This window comes from Pan troglodytes, chromosome 23 (assembly GCF_028858775.2).
Source record: "Pan troglodytes isolate AG18354 chromosome 23, NHGRI_mPanTro3-v2.0_pri, whole genome shotgun sequence".
In the NCBI taxonomy this organism is placed as follows: Eukaryota; Metazoa; Chordata; class Mammalia; order Primates; family Hominidae; genus Pan; species Pan troglodytes.
In genome coordinates, this window is record NC_086016.1 from 46,908,832 (window position 1) to 46,929,951 (window position 21,120).

At 52.0% G+C, this 21,120-nt stretch overlaps 1 protein-coding gene across 7 annotated transcripts in view; it reads right to left on the minus strand.

The window, feature by feature from the left end:
- Nucleotides 1–21,120, minus strand: part of PHF21B (PHD finger protein 21B) — a 130,149-nt gene that overhangs the window by 26,159 nt on the left and 82,870 nt on the right. For all 7 annotated transcript variants that reach the window (XR_010155948.1, XR_010155949.1, XM_016939371.4 and 4 more), the window contains 3 exons: nucleotides 13,237–13,329; nucleotides 9,100–9,450; nucleotides 6,644–6,784 (listed from right to left, as the gene is read on the minus strand). Coding sequence is in view for 5 of the 7 variants with exons in the window: in XM_016939371.4 (XP_016794860.2) it covers nucleotides 6,644–6,784; nucleotides 9,100–9,450; nucleotides 13,237–13,329 (585 nt within the window). In the remaining 2 variants the exon portion in view is untranslated. The remainder of the gene's footprint in view (nucleotides 1–6,643; nucleotides 6,785–9,099; nucleotides 9,451–13,236; nucleotides 13,330–21,120) is intronic.

Below are 21,120 nucleotides of genomic sequence, written 5' to 3' on the forward strand. Positions count from 1 at the left end.
GCCTCCGCCTCTGCTCCGAGTTGCTTCCTGGGTCCCCATTCTCTATGTATTGCTGTAGGTGTCATTTTCTGTTATGGCTGAAATCAGGAGGCATCTGAAGGATGGCAGAAAGGCTGGAGATGTGAGGTCACGGCCCGGCTGGCTCAAGCTGAGTTGCAGCTACAACCTTGGGCAAGTTGCTGTGAGCCTGTGGTTTGTAAATCCTAAAGGGGACACGATCCCACCTCTGTGTGCTTGTGTGGGGTGAACAGGCCAGCCATGTTCAGCGTCCCGCACGTGCCTGGTGCGGAGTGGGGCGTGGGATGTACACGGCCTGGGAGCCCTGGGCTTAGGATCATGAGAGACTTTGGCTTCCCTGTCTGTGACCTGGGAGGGCAGATAAGCAAGTGTCCTTAGGGCAGTCTCAGCCACACACAAAAGGACAGGCCCTTCAAGGAGGTTCTGGCCTTGGTCACAGGAAGGGCGGAACACAGCTAAGAGATGAGCGTTCATTACTGACATCTATTCTGATTCCGGGAAAAGGTTTTGTGGGGCATTTGCACAACACGCTGAAACAGACAGTAAGCAAGGAAGAAAGGAGACAGGACAGCAAACCTAGGAAAGTAAGGTGAAGCCATGTCATAGGCCCTGACAATTATTAGAGGTGGGACATAGACTGGCCTGTGAGCTCCCTAGCTGCCAGAGCAAAGAGGGATGCAGGGCCAGGAACACAATCCCACGGTCCACTGACCTGCTGGAATCTCTGGGAAGTACAGGGGCACTGGGGGGGTGAGGCCAGCCTTGTGGCCCCCTGGGAAGGCTGGTAATGTGGCCCCTTTCATTCCCATAATGTTTATATGCAGGAAAAGCTGAGAGTTGTAAGTGGGAAAATCAGGGAAGGATGATAACCCAAAGTATCGGGCAGCCTCTTCATGACTGGGCGGTTCGGGTCCCGAGCAGTCGGTTCTGACCCCAAACCTGACCTCCACTCAGCCTGACCAAAGGCAGAGATGGCGTCTCCAGTGGCGAGGCTTCACGGCATAGACCGCAGACTCTGAGGCCAGACGCCTGAGTGTGGCTCCCACCTCTGAGGATCAGTGCCTCTGGGCCTCAGCATCCCCATCTGTACCATGGGCTAACAACAGTCCCTTCCTGTGGGGCCTGAAACTGACCCATGTTGAGCATGGACGGGCGGCAGCTAACACCCTCCTAGGTGGTCTTATCTCGTTCTGCTGTTCCCCACATGGACCTTATGGGGTCCGAGAGCTACTGAAATATTCCTCCCCATGGTGCATGGGTCACTCTGGGACACTGCTGACTCGACGTCCCCTTCTGCTGCAGCCCCTGTTGCCATTTAGCGTGGCTCCAAGCAACCCCTGGGCTGGCCATCCCACATGTGCCCTGCTGAGGGCAAGTGCCACTTTCTGGGGAGCTGCAGTGACAGCAGAGTTGCACAAACACCAATCATGTTTCTTCACAAAAATCCACACCCCTACTTGCTGACCTTGGCTCCTCCTGTGACGTTTCTGGGGGCAGCTACTGCTGTCCGGTTTCTAGGCTCTAACTCAGACACTTCACTGACGGGTTCAAGGTCCAGCAGTCTGCGCAGCACAGCTCTTCTTGGTATGCATGTATGTGTGTATGTATGTATATGAGATGGAGTCTTGCTCTGTCGCCCAGGCTGGAGTGCAGTGGTGCGATCTTGGCTCACCGCAACCTCCGCCTCCCAGGTTCAAGCGATTCTCCTGCCTCAGCCTCCCAAGTAGCTGGGATTACAGGTGTGTGGCACCATGCCTGGCTCATTTTTTGTATTTTTGTAGAGACCAGGTTTCACCCTATTGACCAGGCTGGTCTTGAACTCCTGACCTCAGGTGATCCGCCCACCTCGGCCTCCCAAAGTGCCAGGATTACAGGTGTGAGCCACTGCGCCTGGCCTTGGTCCTCTTTTAAAATAAACTTTAATAAGGATTTTTATCCCAGGACATGCTGTAATTGCAAGTTCTATCTACTTAAGTCATCGCATATGTTTACACCAATTATATAATTAGATGTAATTATACTAATTGTATAAATGCACAATAATTGACTAAGATATATTAAATACTTTGAGAGAACAAAGAGAATCCACCCAGAATACCTTCCCCAATATTAAGGGTGCAGCTGAACCCCAAGAGAGGACAGAAGGGTCATCATGGGAGTCTTGGGCTGCCAGCCGAGCCAAGGCCTCACAGTGCACCTGCAGGTGCAGACACTGCCACAGAATGGAACAGACTTTCTTGAGACGATTAGGCCCAGGGCCACAGAGGAGACCTGGTTCACGCTGCAGCCTCACTTAGCAGCTCCTTGACTTCACTGGCTTTTTAGACATGTCGAAGGACAAGAATCAAGTCATTCTTCTGCTCAAAGACATTCCGTGGCTCCCCATTACCTAAGAATAAAGCTCCACTTTGTCAGCCTGCATTCAGGCCCTCCAGGACCAGGTTCCCACATCTGTCTTCACCCCCTACTGCAGTCCGAAAGCCCAGCTGACTGCTCTGGGTGTGTGGAATCCGTTCCCACTCGTGTGCTATTGCCTATGCAGTGCCCTCCAGCTGGTGAGCTACCCCTCTGCCTCCTGTTCTCTGCTGGATCCTGGCAACTCCTCTACCCCTGCAGACCATGCCCCTTCTCTCCAAAGCCTTCCTCAGTCCTTCCAGGAGGAAACAGCTCTCTCCTTTTGCCCTCATCTCCTGTAGCCCTTCATTTAAATTCTCTCACGACACACGCATTTTTGAACCCGTTAGAGTCCTTGGTAGCCATCTCTGTCTTTACCCATGGAAGTGAGTTTTCCAAGGGCAAGGACCATGGCTGCCTGCATCCTGATGTCCCTAGCCGCTGGCACGGAGCCTGGCAGGGAGCAAACTCGAAGGCATGTTGAACAACTAAAGGAAAAAGTGAAGGGATGCACAACAGGTTTCCTTTGGTAATGACAGTACATTGATGGGGAGAATCGTTGGGAGCTGCAGGGGCCCAGGGGGTCCAGGGCAGGGTGCTGCAGTTGGGGACACGGTTGTCAGAAACCACTCCTGGGGGCCAACATGTCTCAACTCAATCTTGTGGAATGAAGGGCACAACAGGGAGGGAAAAGGGAACCGAGTCTGAGCTTGGTGGCTTACACTTATAATCCCAGCACTTTCGGAGGCTGAGGCAGGAGGATCACTTGAGGCTTGAGGCCAGGAACTCAAGACCAGCCTGGGCAACATGGAGAGACCCTGTGATATGGTTTGGTTGTGTCCCCATCCAAATCTCATCTTGAATTCCCACATATTGTGGGAGGGACCTGGTGGGAGGTAATTGAATCATGGGGCGGGTCTTTCCTGTGCTGTTCTTGTGATAGTGAATGTCTCACGAGACCTGATGGGTCTAAAAATGGGACTTTCCCTGCACAAGCTCTCTCTTTGCTTGCTGCCATCCATGTAAGATGTGACTTGCTCCTTCTTTCCTTCTGCCATGATTGTGAGGCTTCCCCAGCCATCTGGAACTGTGAGTTCTCCATTAAACCTCTTTCCTTTGTAAATTGTCCTGTCTCAGGTATGTCTTTATCAGCAGTGTAAAACGGACCAATGCAGTAAATTGGTACCAGTAGAGTGGGATGTTGCTGAAAAGATACCCCAAAATGTGGAAGTGACTTTGGAACTGGGTAATAGGCAGAGGTTAGAACAGTTTGGAGGGCTCAGAAGAAGACAGAAAAATATGGAAAAGTTCAGAACTTACTAGAGATTTGTTAAATGGTTTTCACAAAAATGCTGATAGTGAGATGAACAATAAGGTCAGGCTGAGGTGGTCTCAGATGGAGACAAGGAACTTGTTGGGAACTGGAGCAAAGGTGACTCTTGTTATGTTTTAGCAAAGAGACTGGCGGCATTTTGCCTCTGCTCTAGAGACTTGCGGAACTTTGAACTTGAGAGAGATGATTTAGGGTATCTGACAGAAAAAACTTCTAAGCAGCAAAGCATTTGAGAGGTGACTTGGGTGCTGTTAAAGGCATTCAGTTTTAAAAGGGGAAACAGCATAAAAGTTCAGAAAATGTGCAGCCTGACAATGCGATAGAAAAGAAAAATCCCATTTTCTGAGGAGAAATTCAAGCTGGCTGCAGAAATTTGCATAAGTAACAAGGAGCCAAATGTTAATCACCAAGACAGTGGGGAAAATGTCTCCTGGGAATGTCAGAGACCTTTGCAGCAGCCCCTCCCATTGTAGGCCTAGAGGTTTAGGAGGAAAAAATGGTTTCTTAGGCTGGGCCCAGGGTCCCTCTGCTGTGTGCAGTCTAGGGACTTAGTGCCCTGTGTCCCAGCCACTCCAGCCATGACTAAAAGGGGCCAAGGTACCCCTCAGCCTGTTGCTTCAGAGGGTGGAAGCACAAGCCTCGGCAGCTTCCACATGGTGTTGAGTCTGCAGGTGCAGAGAAGTCAAGAATTGAGGTTTGGGAACCTCTGCCTAGATTTCACAGGATGTATGGAAATGCTTGGATATACAGGCAGAAGTTTGCTGCAGGGGCAGAGCCCTCATGGAGAATCTCTGCTAGGGCAGTGCAGAAGGGAAATGTGGAGTTGGAGCCCCTACACGGAGTCTCTACTGGGGCACTGGCTAGTGGAGCTATGAGAAGAGGGCCACTGTCCTCTGGACACCAGAATGATAGATCCACCAACAGCTCGTACTGTGCACCTGGAAAAGCTGCAGACACTCAACACCAGCCGGTGAAAGCAACCAGGAGGGAGGCTATACCCTGCAAAGCCACAGCAGCAGAGCTGCTCAAGGCTGTGGAAGCCCAGCTCTTGAATCAGCATGACCTGGATCTGAGACAGGGAGTCAAAGGAGATAATTTTGGAGCTTTAAGGTTTAACTGCCCCACCAGATTTCGGACTTGCATGGGGCCTGTAGCCCCTTTGTTTTGGCCGATTTCTCCCATTTGGAATGGCTGTATTTACCCAATGCCTGTACCCTCATTGTATTTAGGAAGTAACTAATTTGCTTTGATTTTACAGGCTCATAGGTGGAAGGGACTTGCCTTGTCTCGGATGAGACTTTGGACTGTGGACTTTTGAGGTTAATGTTGAAATGAGTTAAGACTTTGAGGGACTGTTGGGAAGGCATGATTGGTTTTGAAATACGAAGACATGAGATGTGGAAGGAGCCAGGGGTGAAATGATATGGTTTGGCTGTGTCCTCACCCAAATCTCATCTTGAATTCCCACATGTTGTAGGAGGGACCTGGTGGGAAGTAACTGAATCATGGCATGGGTCTTTCCCATGCTGTTCTCGTGATAGTGAATAGGTCTCACAAGATCTGTTGTGTTTAAAAAACGGGAGCTTCCCTACACAAGCTCTCTCTTTGCCTGCCGCCATGTAAGATGTGACTTGCTCCTCATCTTCTGCCATGATTGTGAGGTTTCCCCAGCCATGTGGAACTGTGAGTTCTCCATTAAACCTCTTTCCTTTGTAAATTGCCCAGTCTTGGGTATGTCTTTATCAGCAGCATGAAAACGGACTAACACACCCTGTCTCTACAAAACATTAAAAAATTAGCCAGTAGTGGTAGTGCACACCTTGTAGTCCCAGCTACTTGGGAGGCTGAGGTGGGAGGATCACTTGAGCCCAGGAGGTTGAGGCTGCAGTGAGCTATGATGGTGCCAGTGCACGCCAGCATGGCTCAAAGAGTGAGACTCTATCTCAAAAATAAATAAATAAATAAATAAATAAAGACAAAAAGAAAGGAAAAAAGAAAAGGAAACTGGGTGGGAAGGGTTGAATGGAAAAGACCCAGAGTGGAGGATGTGGGGCTGGTGTTGGCCTAGGATGCCGAGGACCAAGCTGCAGTACACCTGCTGCCACCACCAGTTCAGCAAAGGACGGCCCTGAGTCAGCTGCTGTCCCCGCGCCACCATCAGTGCAGGGGCTGTGCGTCCACTATGTATTTGGATGCTTCAATATGAGCTTATTTATCTGGCCTCCTTCAGAGGCTGTGTGGGAGAGGTGGAGACATAGGCAATTTCTGGCAAGTTCTCCAGGCACCTTCAGGAGACATCTGCACCTCTCATGCCAGCCTGGGGCACAGCTACTTCTGCAGTGCCCAGGGTCCTGCACACACCCAGGACTGGCCATGGCAGAGAAGAGGCAGGGGCCGCTGCCCAGAGGAGCCCCTTTCCCTCCTAGACTCAGGACAGAGGGGCCCATAGCCGGGGCCCCTAGGATGGGGTGTAGTGGCCAAAAGTCCCCACCAGGTGCTGTCCAGGGGCTCAGCAAACAGGAACTCGCAGAATCCTCCCAGCAGCCCTGTGAGGAAGGAGGCCCTGCCATTCCCACCTTACAGATGAGCAAACAGACGCGAGCTGCTCACGGTCACACCACTGGAAACTGGCAGTGCAGGACCCATGCAGAATGGTTCTAGAATTTGTACTAACAACTGCCCCACACTGCCGTTCAGCCAGTGCCTCCCTGAGATAGAACAGTTGAGACCTGGGCTTGCTGGGCGAGGCCCCATCCTGGTTGCCGACTGCACAGGGCAGCTGTGCCCGTGGCTTGTCAGGACCATCCCACAGTGAGGCCATCCCCGCTATACACAGCGGCCTCAGATGGCACCTGCAGACTGAGCAGGGCCTGGGCCCTCTGGAGAGGCCTGTCCTACCTCGGGGTTCTCCTGGGTCGGGGGCCGGTCTTCCTTCTTCTTTTTGGTGGCCTGAGCTCCCTGAGATGGCTCCTCTGTGGGCGGCCGCGACTCTGCCGTGCTCTCGGGCTGCGTCTGCACTTGAGGCTGAATGATGATGACCTGGAAGATGCCATGGAGGGGTGAAGGGGACAGTGATGGGGAGGGAGGGGTGAGGGGAAGAGAGGAGGGGTGGAGGGGACAGTGATGGGTTGCGGGGTGAGGGGAAGAGAGGAGGGGTGGAGGAGGCTGGAGAGCGAGGGTGAGGGGCACAGGGAGGAAGGGAAGAGTGAGGGGGGCTGGGGAGGTAGCTGGTATGGCACAGGGCAGGGGCTGGGGAGCACAGAGCCTGGGCCAGGCCAACCTGGGAGGGCGGATCCCCGGGAACTGGGTGGTTTGCGCCCCTGTCTGTCTAGCACCTGCCCCTCCTGACACACCTTTTCCACCATGGGGAGGGTCTGCATGAGAAGCTGGCCTGGTTTAGGAACTGGGAAGGTCTGGGTTCCAGTCCTGCCCCACCGCTTCCCAGCTGTGTGGCCTCAGGGGAGTCACTGCTTCTGAGAGTCAGGTTGGTCATCAGTGAAACTGGCCACACCTCTCCCCAGGGAGGCCGTGCACACTCAGGTGGCGAGGACTTCTCATCCCAGCTCAGGTGCAGATGAACTGAGGCCAGGAGAGCTCAGACTTGCTCCTGGCCTGAGGCCATCCAGTCAGGAGGCAGAGGGGCTGGGAACCCCTCAGGTCAGCCTTGCTCCGTTTCTCCCTCCCCACACCACAGTGCCTGAGACACAAAACCCTGGCTTGGGGGCACAGGTGGGAATAACATTCTATTTTTTTTCACTGCCATGAGGCCCCTCACGTGGTGGATGGGGAAGGGGAAGGGGGGTCTTCAGATGCCACCCTGCAGCAGCCCCCCTTAGCTAGCCTTCCTCGAGGCTCAGGGGGTGATCTGGTTTGATGAAAGGGTGTGATGCTGAAAATCAGCTTGAAATCCACCCATCCGGCCCAGCCTCTCCCTGGGCCAGGATCCGCTCCATCTCTAGCTCTACCATTTTATTTCTTTGGACAGGAAATTGGGAAAGAATTATTAGTTTTCATGGCTCCAAGAAGAATTCTCCAGGATCCATCAGCCACAGTCTGGTTTAAACTAGGAATTACTTGAACTTGGGTGTTTTTTTGGTTTGTTTTTCCCTAAGCACAGGTGGTGACTGTCTGATGAATTTGAGGCTTCTGAGCACAAAGAGAAAATATGTCCCATTTTTCTGCTGGCTTAAGGGAAGCTCTGTCTTCCTCTTTGTATCACATTTTTAAAACCCCAAAATCTCTGTATGGAAAAATATGTCCATTTTTATATCCATGGGAAGAAAAACATCAAGATCTCCAATAAGAAAAAGGGCAAAGAATATTCTCAAGTCACACATGAGAAGACAGAATTCTTAAGTGTAAGAAAAACACTGAAGCTTAACAGTAACCGAGGGAATTCAACTTTCAACAATGAGGCATCTATGTGCCTAGTAAATGAACAAAACAGTGTTTAAATGACCAACATCAAATGCTGGTGCAGTTGTGGTGAAACAGACACACTCCTTCCAGCATCTGCTAAGCACCTTGTCTGGATCAGGTGCCCTCCTGGGATACACCTGCCATCCCACGATGGCCCATGACAACTCTTCAGACTGCGAATTCTTTGAGGGGCCCTCAGTGGGCGGGAGAGCCTGGAAGCACAGGACTCCCGGGAATGCACTGGGTGCAACAGCACCAGCTCACATGAGGGTCGGCCGTGAACATCCAGGCTGGGGAAGCAGAAGGTACCCCAGCCATAAGCAAGAGAGGGGCGGCCTGGCAGACCCCAAATGGGGAACAGAGAGAAAGAGGCCACAGACAGGGGATGGCAGGGATGAGGCAGCCCCGAAGGCCTCAAACAGCACAACCACCAGGAGCTCGGAGGGGAGCAGCGGGAGGACCTTAGTTTTAGTTTTAAAACTTGGCAGAAATTATGGGAGATTGTGCACTTGGGCAGTGGGGTAAAAACAGCCCTTGACCGTCCAACTCCACCAGCAGAGACGGAGAATCAATATCTCTTCTAGTCACTCATTCAGCCACACATGTCATTAATTGGTTAATCATTTGAATGAATTCATTCATTGACCAATCACTCCTTTTCCACTGGTATTAATTCATGCAGCCGTATTGTCTCTGGATCGCATATTCATTCATTTGTTCATGCACTAATTCACTCCCTTACTCATGTGTTCATACTCCATTCATTCGTTCGCTCCTCTGTTTCTGTCCCATTCATTCATTTGTCCACTTGATCATTCTGCCTCCTGGTCATTCATTCTGCCTGGGCTTGTTCATTTGGCCCTTCCCAAATGATTGCTCTCGGCCTCCTGTATGCGGCCGCACACCCTTTCTGGAGCCTGCTGGTGGGCACTCACCTTGTTGTCAGCACTGATGAGGAGGGGCTGGACTTTGATGCTGTCACTGACCACAGACACGGCGGTGCTGGGCGCCATGGCGGTGGCATTGCTGGGGGAGGTGGAGATGATGGCGTAGGCCACCCCCGCACTGCTCAGCGGAGAGGCGAGGGCCGCGGGCTCGGCGAGGGCCTGGGGCTGGCTGCCGGGCGCTGGCACATGGCTGACAGTGTTGTTGGCGGTGGGGAGGGCTGGGCTGGGGTTCTTGACGCTGACCACGGTGGCCTTCTGGAATGTTGGGGGCTGCTTGGGTGGCCGGTCCCGGCCCGGGGCAACGGGGAGGCTGTCTGGAATCAGAGTCTTTGGCCTAACCTGGGAAGAAGGGACAGGTATGTGGTCAGACAGGCAGACACACAGGAGTGCAGGGGAGGGGCCGCCCTGGCTCGGAGACTTCCTATATTCAAGGGGAAGGGGCAGCATTGGAAAGAGCACAGCGCCTGTCACAGCCTCACAGCAGGTGAGACCTCGACCCCAATGCCTCCCTCCTCCTGGGCTTGCACCGACTGGCCACGGGGCTCAGGAGGGGCTGCTCTGGACCCACGGTCCTCCCAGCTGCACTCAGAGAAAACGGTGAAGAGCAGCGGGGAGGCTCGGAAGGCAGCACTTGGGCGTGAGGGGACAGTCTGTGCAGTGTGACGCCCTGCAGATCAAGTCCCAAGCGGCAAAGCCCCCTTTGGCCTTGGAAGTCTGGAAAGCGCTGCCCCTCGGCAGGGACTGGGAGGGGCTGCGAGGGCTCCCGGGCCTTGCCCAGTTCTGCTTCTCAGTCTGGGTGGGGGCTGCTGCTGCGCTCCCGTGAAAACCAGAGCTGAGCCCACGTGACTGCGGCGGGCCTCTCGAATGACAGTGAAGGTGTGCAGAGGGCAGCTGGGCAGCCACTGGGTGGTTCAGGCCAGGGCTCTGGACAGACTGTTGGTTTGGGCCCAATCCTGGCTCCTCTGGGGTCCTGGTGACACACCTGAACTGGGCCAGGTCCCTCATCTGCATGAGGTGATGAGACTTACTGGGGTTCGGAAGAAAGAAAATGCACACGAAGTGCTGGGTGTACTTGACTGAGGGCTGTCACCAGCACCCCCACACCCAGCAGAGTGTTTCTGATGGTGGAAATTCCCATCAGAGCCACCACCACTGACCCCATGCATGGAACCAGGAGCGCCACATGCCCCAGATGAGGACGCACCAACCCTGGGAGGTCCAGGCCAATATCATGCCCCGAGAGACAAGGGGACAAGGAGAAGGGGTACGACCTGCCTTCTCATCTGAGCCCCGCTGCGCTCACACTGCAGGGTGGCCATCCTGGCCTGTTCTACGGATAAGCAAACTGAGATGCATAGTGAAGACTCACCAGTAATAATGATGCTACGGTCATTATCATTAGGGCCTGTCTGGCATCGGTGAAGGGCACAGAGCGCTGTACTGCCCCGCCCATCTCCTCCCACCCTGTGTCCAGTGGTGCACGTGGAAGGAGTGGTCCAGGGTGGCTCCTACAGGGCCCTGTGGCCTTGGGCAGGTCACCAAGGCACAGCGTGCTCTTCAGTTGGACAGTATCACGTCTGTCAGCTCCTCACCAGTGCCTGGCACAGAGCTGGCCCTTGAGTCTAGTGATCTCTGTGTCCCCTGCCATGCTGGGTCCTCAGCAAATGAGCCCGGCCTCCCACATCAGGGCCCTGGCCACACCACGGGCAGGCGATGTGGCCAGCCTGGGTTCAGGTAAGCCTGCCACTCTGTCCTTGGCACTAGAGGTCAGGGCCTTTGTCCCCCAATGCCAGGCTTACAGCCCAACAGAAACTCCAATACCAAAGGCTTTAAAAAATCCATCTTCTCATTCCTGCCCGCCCTCAGCTGGAGAAAGTTACCCATTGGAAAACTGCTGTTCTCCGCCTCTGAAGAGGACTGGCATGGGGGCGGATGGACACCCATGTGGTGGTCAGTGAGGACCTCAGCTGTGGCAGTGGCCATTCCGTGTTCTGGTCAGCACCTCCCTGGTCATCTAGGGTTTGCCCACATGTTCTTGTTGACCCTGGCCGCCCACCCTATGTAAGCAGACTCTGGGCATGGGCGAGCTGGCGTCAATCACAGATGCCAGACACAGAAACTAAGCTCAGCTGGAAGCTAGGATCTGGCCTGAGCCACCCCACAGAGAACACCTTCAGGGGACCCTGGAGCTTATCATCTTTCTGCGTGTGCCTCCTGGCCTGTGTGCAGCCCCAGGCCGGGAAGCCCCCGGGTCCACCCTGTCCCCACCCTCTCTCCTTTCTCAGGTCTGCAGTCACCCTGCCAGGCTGGCCCCAACACAGGCTGCCTACTCTGTTGCCCGTGAGCCACCTGGGACAGCAGCAGCTGGCAGCTGGACCCGGCATGCACTGGACACCTTCTGGCCCAAGCTGACTGTCCTGGAGGCCAGCAGGCCAACGGCAGGTGCAGACTTTAGTGGGGCAGAGACAGCAAGGACAAAACATGGAGACAGAGGTCCAGGAGGCGGAAGGGAGAGAGGAAGAAGGGTGGGTGCTGGGCAGAGGGAAATAGCACTGGCCTTGATTGGCAGCCTCTCCCTGGAGCCTGCCTTGCTCTGAAGCCTCGCATAGCTCCCTGCTGCCCACAGGTCACCGACAGGGGAAGTCCAACTCTAAGGTCCCCATGGGCCCCTGGTGGCCTCTCCACCCCCAGGACTGTCCCAACCTCCCTCCCTCAGTGCTTTGACTCTGGTCTCTCCCTACCACCTCTGCCGCTGTTTCTCACCCTGCACCCTCCTCCTGGGGGGCTCCCTCTAGGGCCTAACTCTACCTCAGCCTGCAATGTCCTCTTACCCTGAGGTCTAGCTCAAGCACTACCTCCTCCAGGAAGCCTTCCTTGATGCCCAGGTGTGTGGCAAGCCTCCTCAGGGCTCCCGCCCCGCAGTGTCTCTTTCTGGCATGGCCCGATCACCCTGGACTCACAGTATCTGTTTTTCCTTGTCTGTCCTCCCTCTAGACCAAGCCTGTCCAAACCACAGGCTGCATGCGGCCCAGGATGGCTTCGAATGCGGCTCAACACAAATTGAAACCTTCTTAAAACATTATGAGAGTTTTTTGCCATTTTTTTCCCTTTATCTCATCAGCGACTGTTAGTGTTAGTGTATTTTATGTGCGGCCTAAGACAATTCTTCTTCCAGTGTGGCCCAGGGAAACCAAAAGATTGGAAGATTGGCCACCCCTGCTCTAGACTCTGATTCAGCTCAAGTGGGCACCTGGGGAAAGTTGCCACATGAATGAGGGAGCTCAGGGCAGCCACCTCTTGCCATCCTTGAGCTGGGGGAATCTGTCTAGCCCTGAGGTCCCACGACAGGCAGGGGCCATCTTGGTCTTTACCACCGGCAGCCTCTGGCCCAGTATGCTGTATACAGCAAGTGCTCAACAAAGCTGAGCTTGTGGCAATAAGGGAGCTGGCTAATAACTACCTGGCGTTTGCTCTGTACCAGGCAAGGTTACAAATGTTTTGTCTTGACTCAATACTCACGGCCACCATTGGCTCAACCCTCACAGCCACCAACGGAGGAAGCCGCCACCTGCACCAGTCCCTCTGCAGGTGAGAAGCCTCGGTCCAGGAAGGCTGAGAGGTCAGGTGACTGGGGCAAAGCGTGGAGTCCAGTCAGGGGGACCCTGCACTAGAAGCCAGGGCACCTGGCCCAGAGTCTGTGCTGCCCCTCCCTGAAATGAATCCCCTCGTCCAGAGTGTCTCAAACTTCCCGACCATAACCCATAGTCAAAAAATACACATGACGGAGTCACCCAGTCTTGAAACAAGTTGGTCAAGAAACAATACATAGGATGCATATCTTGATATTTCCATTCTATTTTAGTCTGGCCTCATTTATTCCATTTTAAAAAATTCTGGTCATGACCCACTAAATTGATTTCCCAATTCCTTGCTGAAAAAACGTATCTGGTCCAAATGTTTCCATTGAAGAATGGATAGAAGAGGTAAGAGGGCAAGGTGCAGCTGAGAGGGCACGGGTTCCGCCTGGCCCAGTGCCCACCAGAAACCTCAGTGCCGAGGGGTTAGGAACAGAGACTGCGGGGACAGACAGACGGACACCCCAGGGCCCGCCCGAGGGCTGCTTACCTGAGGTAGCACTGCCGCTCCTTGCCCAGCCAACCTCTGCAAGGAGCTGACCTGAGGACCCGTGACAGGCACTGCAGTGATCGTTCCCAAAGCCTGAAACATACAGGAGGGCAACGTTGAGACAGGAGGAGCAGCTGAGACCGAATCCGTCGCCCCCAGCCTGGCCAAGCAGGGGGCAGCTGCCTTGGAGACAGCAAATTCTACTCTTCCCTTTCTTAATTATGATTTTAAAAAAATCACAATAGTAATCGATATTCCTTCCAGAAAGTTTGGAAACTAGAGAAAGGAAAAGAGCAGCACTGCCCAGAAATCAATTACCCTTTGTTACACATTGGCTTCCTCTTTTAAGTGAATTTTTTATACAGCTAAATATAGAATGTTGTAACCTATTTTTCTACTTTCACTTAAGGACAAGGTGTGATGTCGCTACGATCTTCATAAATCACTCCTTTAATGGCTATGGGATCTTCCATTCAGCAGACATAATGGTATTTCCTCAGACAATCCTCTACTCTTGGAAATTTGAGTTCTAGCTCCATCTTTTTCCAGTTAATAAACAATGCTGCAGCGAACATCTTTGTGGATAAATCCATTTCCACATCACAGAGCATTTCTGTAGGAGAGTCTGAATACGGGGATTCGTGGACCAAAATGCAGGAATATTTTTCAGGCCCTTGGTGCATATCTGCACTGGGTCCCTCAGGAGGGGGAACGGCCTGGGTGTGCACCAACCTGCCCCCCAAATCCCAGCCCCCCAATATGGGGGTCTCGCCAACACACGATGGGATGGCAGCACCACTAGCAGGGTGGACATTCAGGGTAAGGAGAAGGGAGATGGCACCCTCCCAGGAATTTCAGGCCCACACGCGTACAGGAGATGTGTTTTGGGGTGCTCACTTGTCTAAAGTCTCCTTTTGTGGGAACCACCACTACCCACAGCCCCTGATGGAACCGGAACGGTTCTTTTTTTTTTTTTTTCTTGAGACGGAGTCTTGCTCTGTCCCCAGGCTGGAGTGCAGTGGCACAATCTTGGCTCATTGCAAGCTCCGCCTCCCGGGTTCATGCCATTCTCCTGCCTCAGCCTCCCGAGTAGCTGGAACTACAGGCGCCCGCCACCACGCCCGGCTAATTTTTTGTATTTTTAGTAGAGACGGGGTTTCACCGTGTTAGCCAGGATGGTCTCGATCTCCTGACCTCATGATCCACCCGCCTCGGCCTCCCAAAGTGCTAGGATTACAGGCATGAGCCACGGCACCCAGCCTTTTTTTTTCAGATGGAGACTCGCTCTGTTGCCCAGGTTGGAATGTAGTGGCGTGATCTTGGCTCACTGCAACCTCCGCCTCCTGGGTTCAAGTGATTCTCCTGCCTCAGCCTCCCGAGTAGCTGGGATTACAGGCGCCTGCCACCACACCTGGGTAACTTTTGTATTTTTAGTAGAGATGGGGTTTCATTATGTTGGCCAGGCTGGTCTCAAACTCCTAACCTCAGGTGATCCACCCACCTCGGCCTCCCAAAGTGCTGGGATTATAGGCATGAGCCACCGCGCCCGGTCCTGATGGAGCAGTTCTACATGGCTACATTTGCACCCCACGAGCCTGCCTGATGGGGACAGAGGGACCCCCTTGCTCAGATCCAGCCAAAGCATCAGTGGCCAGGGACCAGTGAGGTTCTCTCTTGAACTCAGATGCATAAATTCTTAACAGAATGTTAACAAATCAATTCTAACAATAACAAAAAGGATAAGACATCATGAACAAGCTGGGTTTATCCCAGGACTGCAGGGCTGCTTTGCCATTTGAAAGTCAGTCCGTGTAATTTGCTAAAATAACACATGGAAGAAGAAAAACCGTATGCCGGCCTCAACAGATTTTCAAACAGCTGTTAGGACTAATAAATGAGTTTAGCCAGGTTGCAGGATAGAACAATATATAAAAATCAGTTGTGGGTTGGGCGTGGTGGCTCACGCCTGTAATCCCAGCACTTTGGGAGACCGAGGCAGGCAGATCACCTGAGGTCAGGAGTTCAAGACCAGCCTGACCAACATGTAGAAACCCCATCTCTACTAAAAATACAAAATTAGCCAGGCGTGATGGCACATGCCTCTAATCCCAGCTATTCAGGAGGCTGAGGCAGGAGAATCGCTTGAACCTGGGAGGTGGAGGTTGCAGTGAGCCGAGATCACACCACTGCACTCCAGTCTGGGCAACAAGAGTGAAACTCCATCTCAAAAAAAAAAAAAAAAAAAAAATCAGTTGTGTTTCTATACACTAGGCACCACCATTTAGAAATTCAAAAAATTTTAAATGCCATTTGCAATAGCATCAATAAATAAAAATAAGAAATAGGGGTGAATCTGACAATAGCTATATAAGACCTGTACACTGGAAACTTCCAAATATCGCCAAAAGAATTGTTTAAAGACTTAAGAAAGAGATATACCATAACCATGAATCAGAAGCCTCAACATTGTTAAGATTTCAATTCTTCCCAGATTGATCTACAGAGTCAACACAACCTCAAATCAAAATCTCAGTCAGCTTTTTTTTTAAAAAATAGAAATTGACAAGATGATTTTAGAATGCGTATGAAATTATAAGGGACCTAGAATAGCCAAAACAACTATGAAACAAACAAAAATAACAACCAAACAAAGGGAAAGATTAAACATTATTTGACTCCAAGACCTGCTATAAAGCTATGATAATCAACACAGTGTAGTATTGGTGTTAAGATGCATAAATGGATCAATGGAACAGAACAGAGAGTCCAAAGTAGACTTACACATACATATTCCATTGATTTTCAGCAAAGCCCAAAAAGGTAATTAATTTAGTACAAAAAACATAATATTTTCAAAATGGTATTAGAACAAGGAGATATATACTAAAATCGAACAGAAAAGAACTTCAATCCATACCACATACCATATCAAAAAAAAAAAGAACAACAAATGGATCAGAGATCTGAATGTAGGCACCAAAACTATAAAACTGCTCGAACAAAATGTCTCAAATAAAATGTAAGAGAAATCTTTGGGATGTTAGGTCAGGCAAAGAACCTTAGATACAACACCAAAAACATAATCGATATAAGGGCAAAATAATAAATTAACTTCAACAAAATAAGAAACTCCCAAAGATGGAAAGAGAATGTTAGGAAAATGCAAAAAGTGGCCACACCCTGGAAAAAAACACATACAAATCACCTATCTGATGAAAGCCTTGTATCCATAATATATGACAGAACTCTTAAAACTCAATAATCTGAAAACAAACAACTCATTAAAATGAACACAATATTTGAACAGATACTCCACTAAAGAAGATATACTGAGCCAGGCACAGTGTCTCATGCTTGAAATCCCAGCACTTTGGGAGATGGAGGTAGGCCAATCGCTTGAGGCCAGGAGTTCAAAACCAGCCTGTGCAATATAGTCTCTAGAAAAAAAAAAATTAAAAATTAGCTGAGCATGGTAGCACATGCCTGTAGTCTCAGCTGCTTGGGAGGCTGAGGCAGGAGGGTCACTTTAGGCCAGGAGGTTGAGGCTGCAGTGAGCCATGATTGCACCACTGCACTCCAGCCTGAGTGACAAAGTGAGATCCAAGAAGAAGAAGAAAGATGAAGAAGAAAGAAGAAAGAGGAGGAAGAAGAGGGAGGGAGGGAGGGAGGGAAGGGAAGGAGGGGAGGAAGGAGGAGAGGAGGGAGGGGAGGGAAGAGAGGAGGAAGAAGAGGGAGGGAGGGAAGGGAAGGAGGGGAGGAAGGAGGAGAGGAGGGAGGGGAGGGAAGAGGGGAGGAAGGAGAACAACAACAAAAACAACTACTGATGGCAAATAAGCAAATAAAAAATTACTAAACATAATTAGTTATTAGGGAAATGCAAATTAAAACCACAATAAGATACTGCTACAAGCCTATTCAGATGGCTAAAATTAAAAAGACTGACCAAATCAAGTGCTGGCGAGGATGTAGAGCAAATGGAACTCTCAACCACTGCTGTTGGGAACATAAAATGATACACTTTGAAAGACAGTTTGGCAGTTAAAAAGTTAAACATATGTATGGCAATGAACAGAACGTATGTGTCCTCTCCCAGATCCAAATGTTGAAATCCTAACCCTCAATGTGATGGTATTTGGAGATGGGGCCTCCAGGAGGTGATCCAGTCATGAGGGTGGAGCCCTCAGTTAGTGCTCTTATAAGAAGAGACACGAGGGAGTTTGTGTCCTCTCTCTCTCTCCTTCTCTTTCTCTCTCTGCCATGGGCAAATACAGCAAGAAGGTGGCCATCTGCAAACCAGGAATAGAGCCCTCATCAGGAACTGAATCTGCTGGCACCTTGATCTTGGACTTCCCAGCCTCCAGAACCGTAAGAAACTGATTTCTGTTGCTTAAGCCAGCCAGTCCATGGTATTTTTGTTATGGCAGCCCGGGCAGACTAGGACATTTACAATACGAGACAGCCGTTCTATTCCTAAGCATTCGCCAAGAGAAGGGAAGGCACGTGTTCATACAGAGACTTGTACATGAATGTTCACAGCAGCTCTTGGTGTCACAGCACAAATGGGAAGCAATCCAAATGCTCACCAACAAGTACATGGATGAGCAAGCTGTGGTATCTTCACACGACAGATTATTACTCAGCAATAAAAAGGAACAAACCACTGACACACACAATATGGATGAATCACAAAATAACACTGCCAAAAAAACCCAGACTCCAAAAAATATCCATACTGTATGATGCTAGTTATACGAAATTCTGAAAATGGCAAACAAAGTGACAGAAAATAAATCCCAGGTTTTGTGGAGATGGTGCAGGGACGAGAGGAAGGGATTACAAAATGACACAAGGACATTTTCAGGGAGAAGGATGTGTTCACGATCTTCATTGTGGCAATGGGTTCACATTTGTCAAACTTATATTGTACATTCTAAATACATGCAGCTCATTGTGTATCACTTATACCTCCACAAAGCTGTTAAAAATTCCCTCCCCATTTCTCTCCTTATCTAATCTCTCTCCACCCCTAGAATGAATATCATCCATCCTCAAATGACATGGCAGAGGGTCTCAGGCCCCACCACAGAGCTGCTTCTCATTATGCTCGGACGGCGGTTCCTGCCTCCTCTTTGCCACCTGTCCCATGGGGGTCAAAACTCTGAGAGGCTCATGTCCTCTGAGCCAACTGTCTGCCTCTCTGCATGGAACCAAATGACCCACATTCCTCTGGATATCCACTCTGGACATTTGTTAAAACAGAGCTTTCTATGCAATGCGGAGCACATGACAAACAGCCTCGGCCATTGGATGAGGCAGCTCCCAATCCATAACACTGCCTGCTGCTCTTGGCCGGCACAGCCTGGCGGGCAGCACTGAGACCACCTCAGGTGCACCTGATGCCCGCCTCCCCTAATGCATGTCTCAAAGATGGGGGGTTATGGGGATTGTCCTCCCCGTTACCTCGAACTCCACGACCAGCGTTCCCTCAACTTCCACAAAGCAAGGTGTGTGGAAGGCTCTGACCTCCCCACCCCTGGCCTGCCTGCCAGTGCCATTTATGCAGCTGGTCAACAGTCAGGGCCCCAGGCCAACCCAGACCGTGGGGGCGGGAGGCAAGCAGGAGCAGCCATTTGATGAGCCAGCTTCCAGGTGACTCCACCCAACTGGGGCCGCAGGCCGAGAGTAAGCAGGCCCTGTGGTGGGAAGGCCCACATAGCACGGCCCTGTGGTGGATTCCCAGGGAAGTGGGTTCTGTGGTGGGAAGGCCCACGTGGCCCAGCCTGCAGTGGATTCCCGGGGAAGTGGGTTCTGTGGTGGGAAGGCCCACATGCCACGTCCCTAAGGTGTGTTCCCTGGGAAGCGGGTTCTGTGGTGGGAAGGTCCATGAGGCATGACCCTGCAATGGATTCCCAGGGAAGCACATTCGGTGACATGAAGGCCCACACGGCATGTGGGTTCCTGGGGAAGCAGGTTCTGTGGCGGGAAGGCCCACATGGCATGAACCCGCGGTGGATTCCTGAGGCAGGTTCCCTGTAAGTGTGTGCATGAGGGGCAGGCCGTGGGGCCCCGGGGAGGAGAAATTTCCACATGGATGGGGCTGGCCAGCATATCCAATAGGGGCCAGAGAGCAGGCACGAACCTGCTTTGCTGGGGCTTCCGTCCTCACTCAGATGCCCCAGATAAAACCTCCAGGCATGGTCCAGCCCGTGAGGAGGTGTGGGCTGGCCCTCCAGGCAAGGCGGCTGTGTGCTGCTGTGTTTTCCAAGCCCACATGCGCCTCTGTGAGTCCCGGAGGGTTGCTGTGTCAAGGTGCTCCTGCAGATAGCTCTGGGTGGGCCGAAGACAGCCATGTGTGTTTTGCACGTTGCCTTGTGGACCAAGGGTTGCCGTGTGGGCTGGGATGGCCATGTGTCCATGTCCAAGTACTGCCACGTGGGCCATGGGTAGCTGTGTGTTTTGTGTGTTGCTGCATGAGCTGGGGTGGCCATGTATCCATGTCCGGGTGTTGCTGTGTGAGCCGGGGGTGGCCGTGTGGGCCAGGGGTGGCCGTGTCTGTATCCGAGTGTTGCCATGTGGGCCAGGAGTGACCGTGTATCTGTGTCTGGGTATTGCTCAGCAGCAGCTGTTGCTTTCTCTGATACCCACTCAGGTGTGCACAGCTCTGTTTCCACACGAGTTCTTCTCAGGAGTGTCTTTGGCTCTGTGTCTGTGTTTCTGGGCCTCATATCTGGTCAAGGCTCGACGCTCCCTCCTGACTTAGGACCCTGACAACTCCTGTGCCCTTACTTTAGAAATTCACAGCCGGGGACAGGGAAAGGAGGGGAGACCCAAAGGAGAGGGACAGACGGAGGCGGCAGAGAGGCAGAACCCCGAGAGAGAGGTGAGGAGATGACAGGAAGAGCTATTTCCACTTGATCCTCCCTAGTCAGTTACCAAGAAAGGGACACAACCCGCCCTGGGGAAACGTCCACACCTGCAGGAGGCCGGCAACAAACAGCGCCTGGCCATGCGCGTCCCCCCAAAACTCCAAACCAACCTGAGAGCGGCATGTGTGCCCCTGCCTGGGACTCGAGGTGCCCTGCAGCTCTTCAGGGAGCAAATATGGGGTGCCCTCAAGTATCCAGCACCCTTAGCTGGGTAGGCAGAAAGAGTGGCCTCTGCAACCATGGACCTACAGCCCCAGCACCAAAGGAGAGACGATTCTGAGTCAAAGTCCAAAGTCCCCATTATCTGGGGAAGAGTCTGCTGCAAACAGGGCTGCCTTGCAGGGCCCCCTCCTCACCGCCCTGGGGACGGTGGGTTCCTTCTCGAACACTGCCATCCCCTTCCAACAACCGTCCATTCTCCGCCAACGCTAAGCTAGCTTCAGGCTCTCCAATCTCTACGTGTTTTCTTCACTCCAAGCCTACCCGAGTGCGTTCTTCCACTTCCCTACAAACCTTTAATTAGCGAGCTGAAAGCCATTTTTTTCTGGCAAGGGCTGACCTTTCTGCTCCAAGCTGGAATTTATTGACACCAGCAGAAACAATCATCTCAGACTCGATTTCACCAGCACCAGGTAGTTTACAGCCGCACTTACTTCAAGATCAATGAGCTTGTGACTACGTTTACAGCTCCAAGCATTTTAATAGGGGGTAAAAAACGGGCCATAACAGTCAAAGATAACTTCAAATTCTTCCTGCCATGGCTGAGTCTGGGGCGGGGCGGGGCACGGCTGGGGAAATCTCTAGGAAGCTCAGACACGGGGAGACAGCGGGAAGGAGCCAGGTGTTGGTGCAGACCCTACAACCTTCCAGGGCAAAAGCCACACGTGGCTCTGGAAAAATCTGTCTTTAATAAATGTTTCTGAGCGCTCTAGGGACTTGGCTCTGGAGCTCTGCCAGG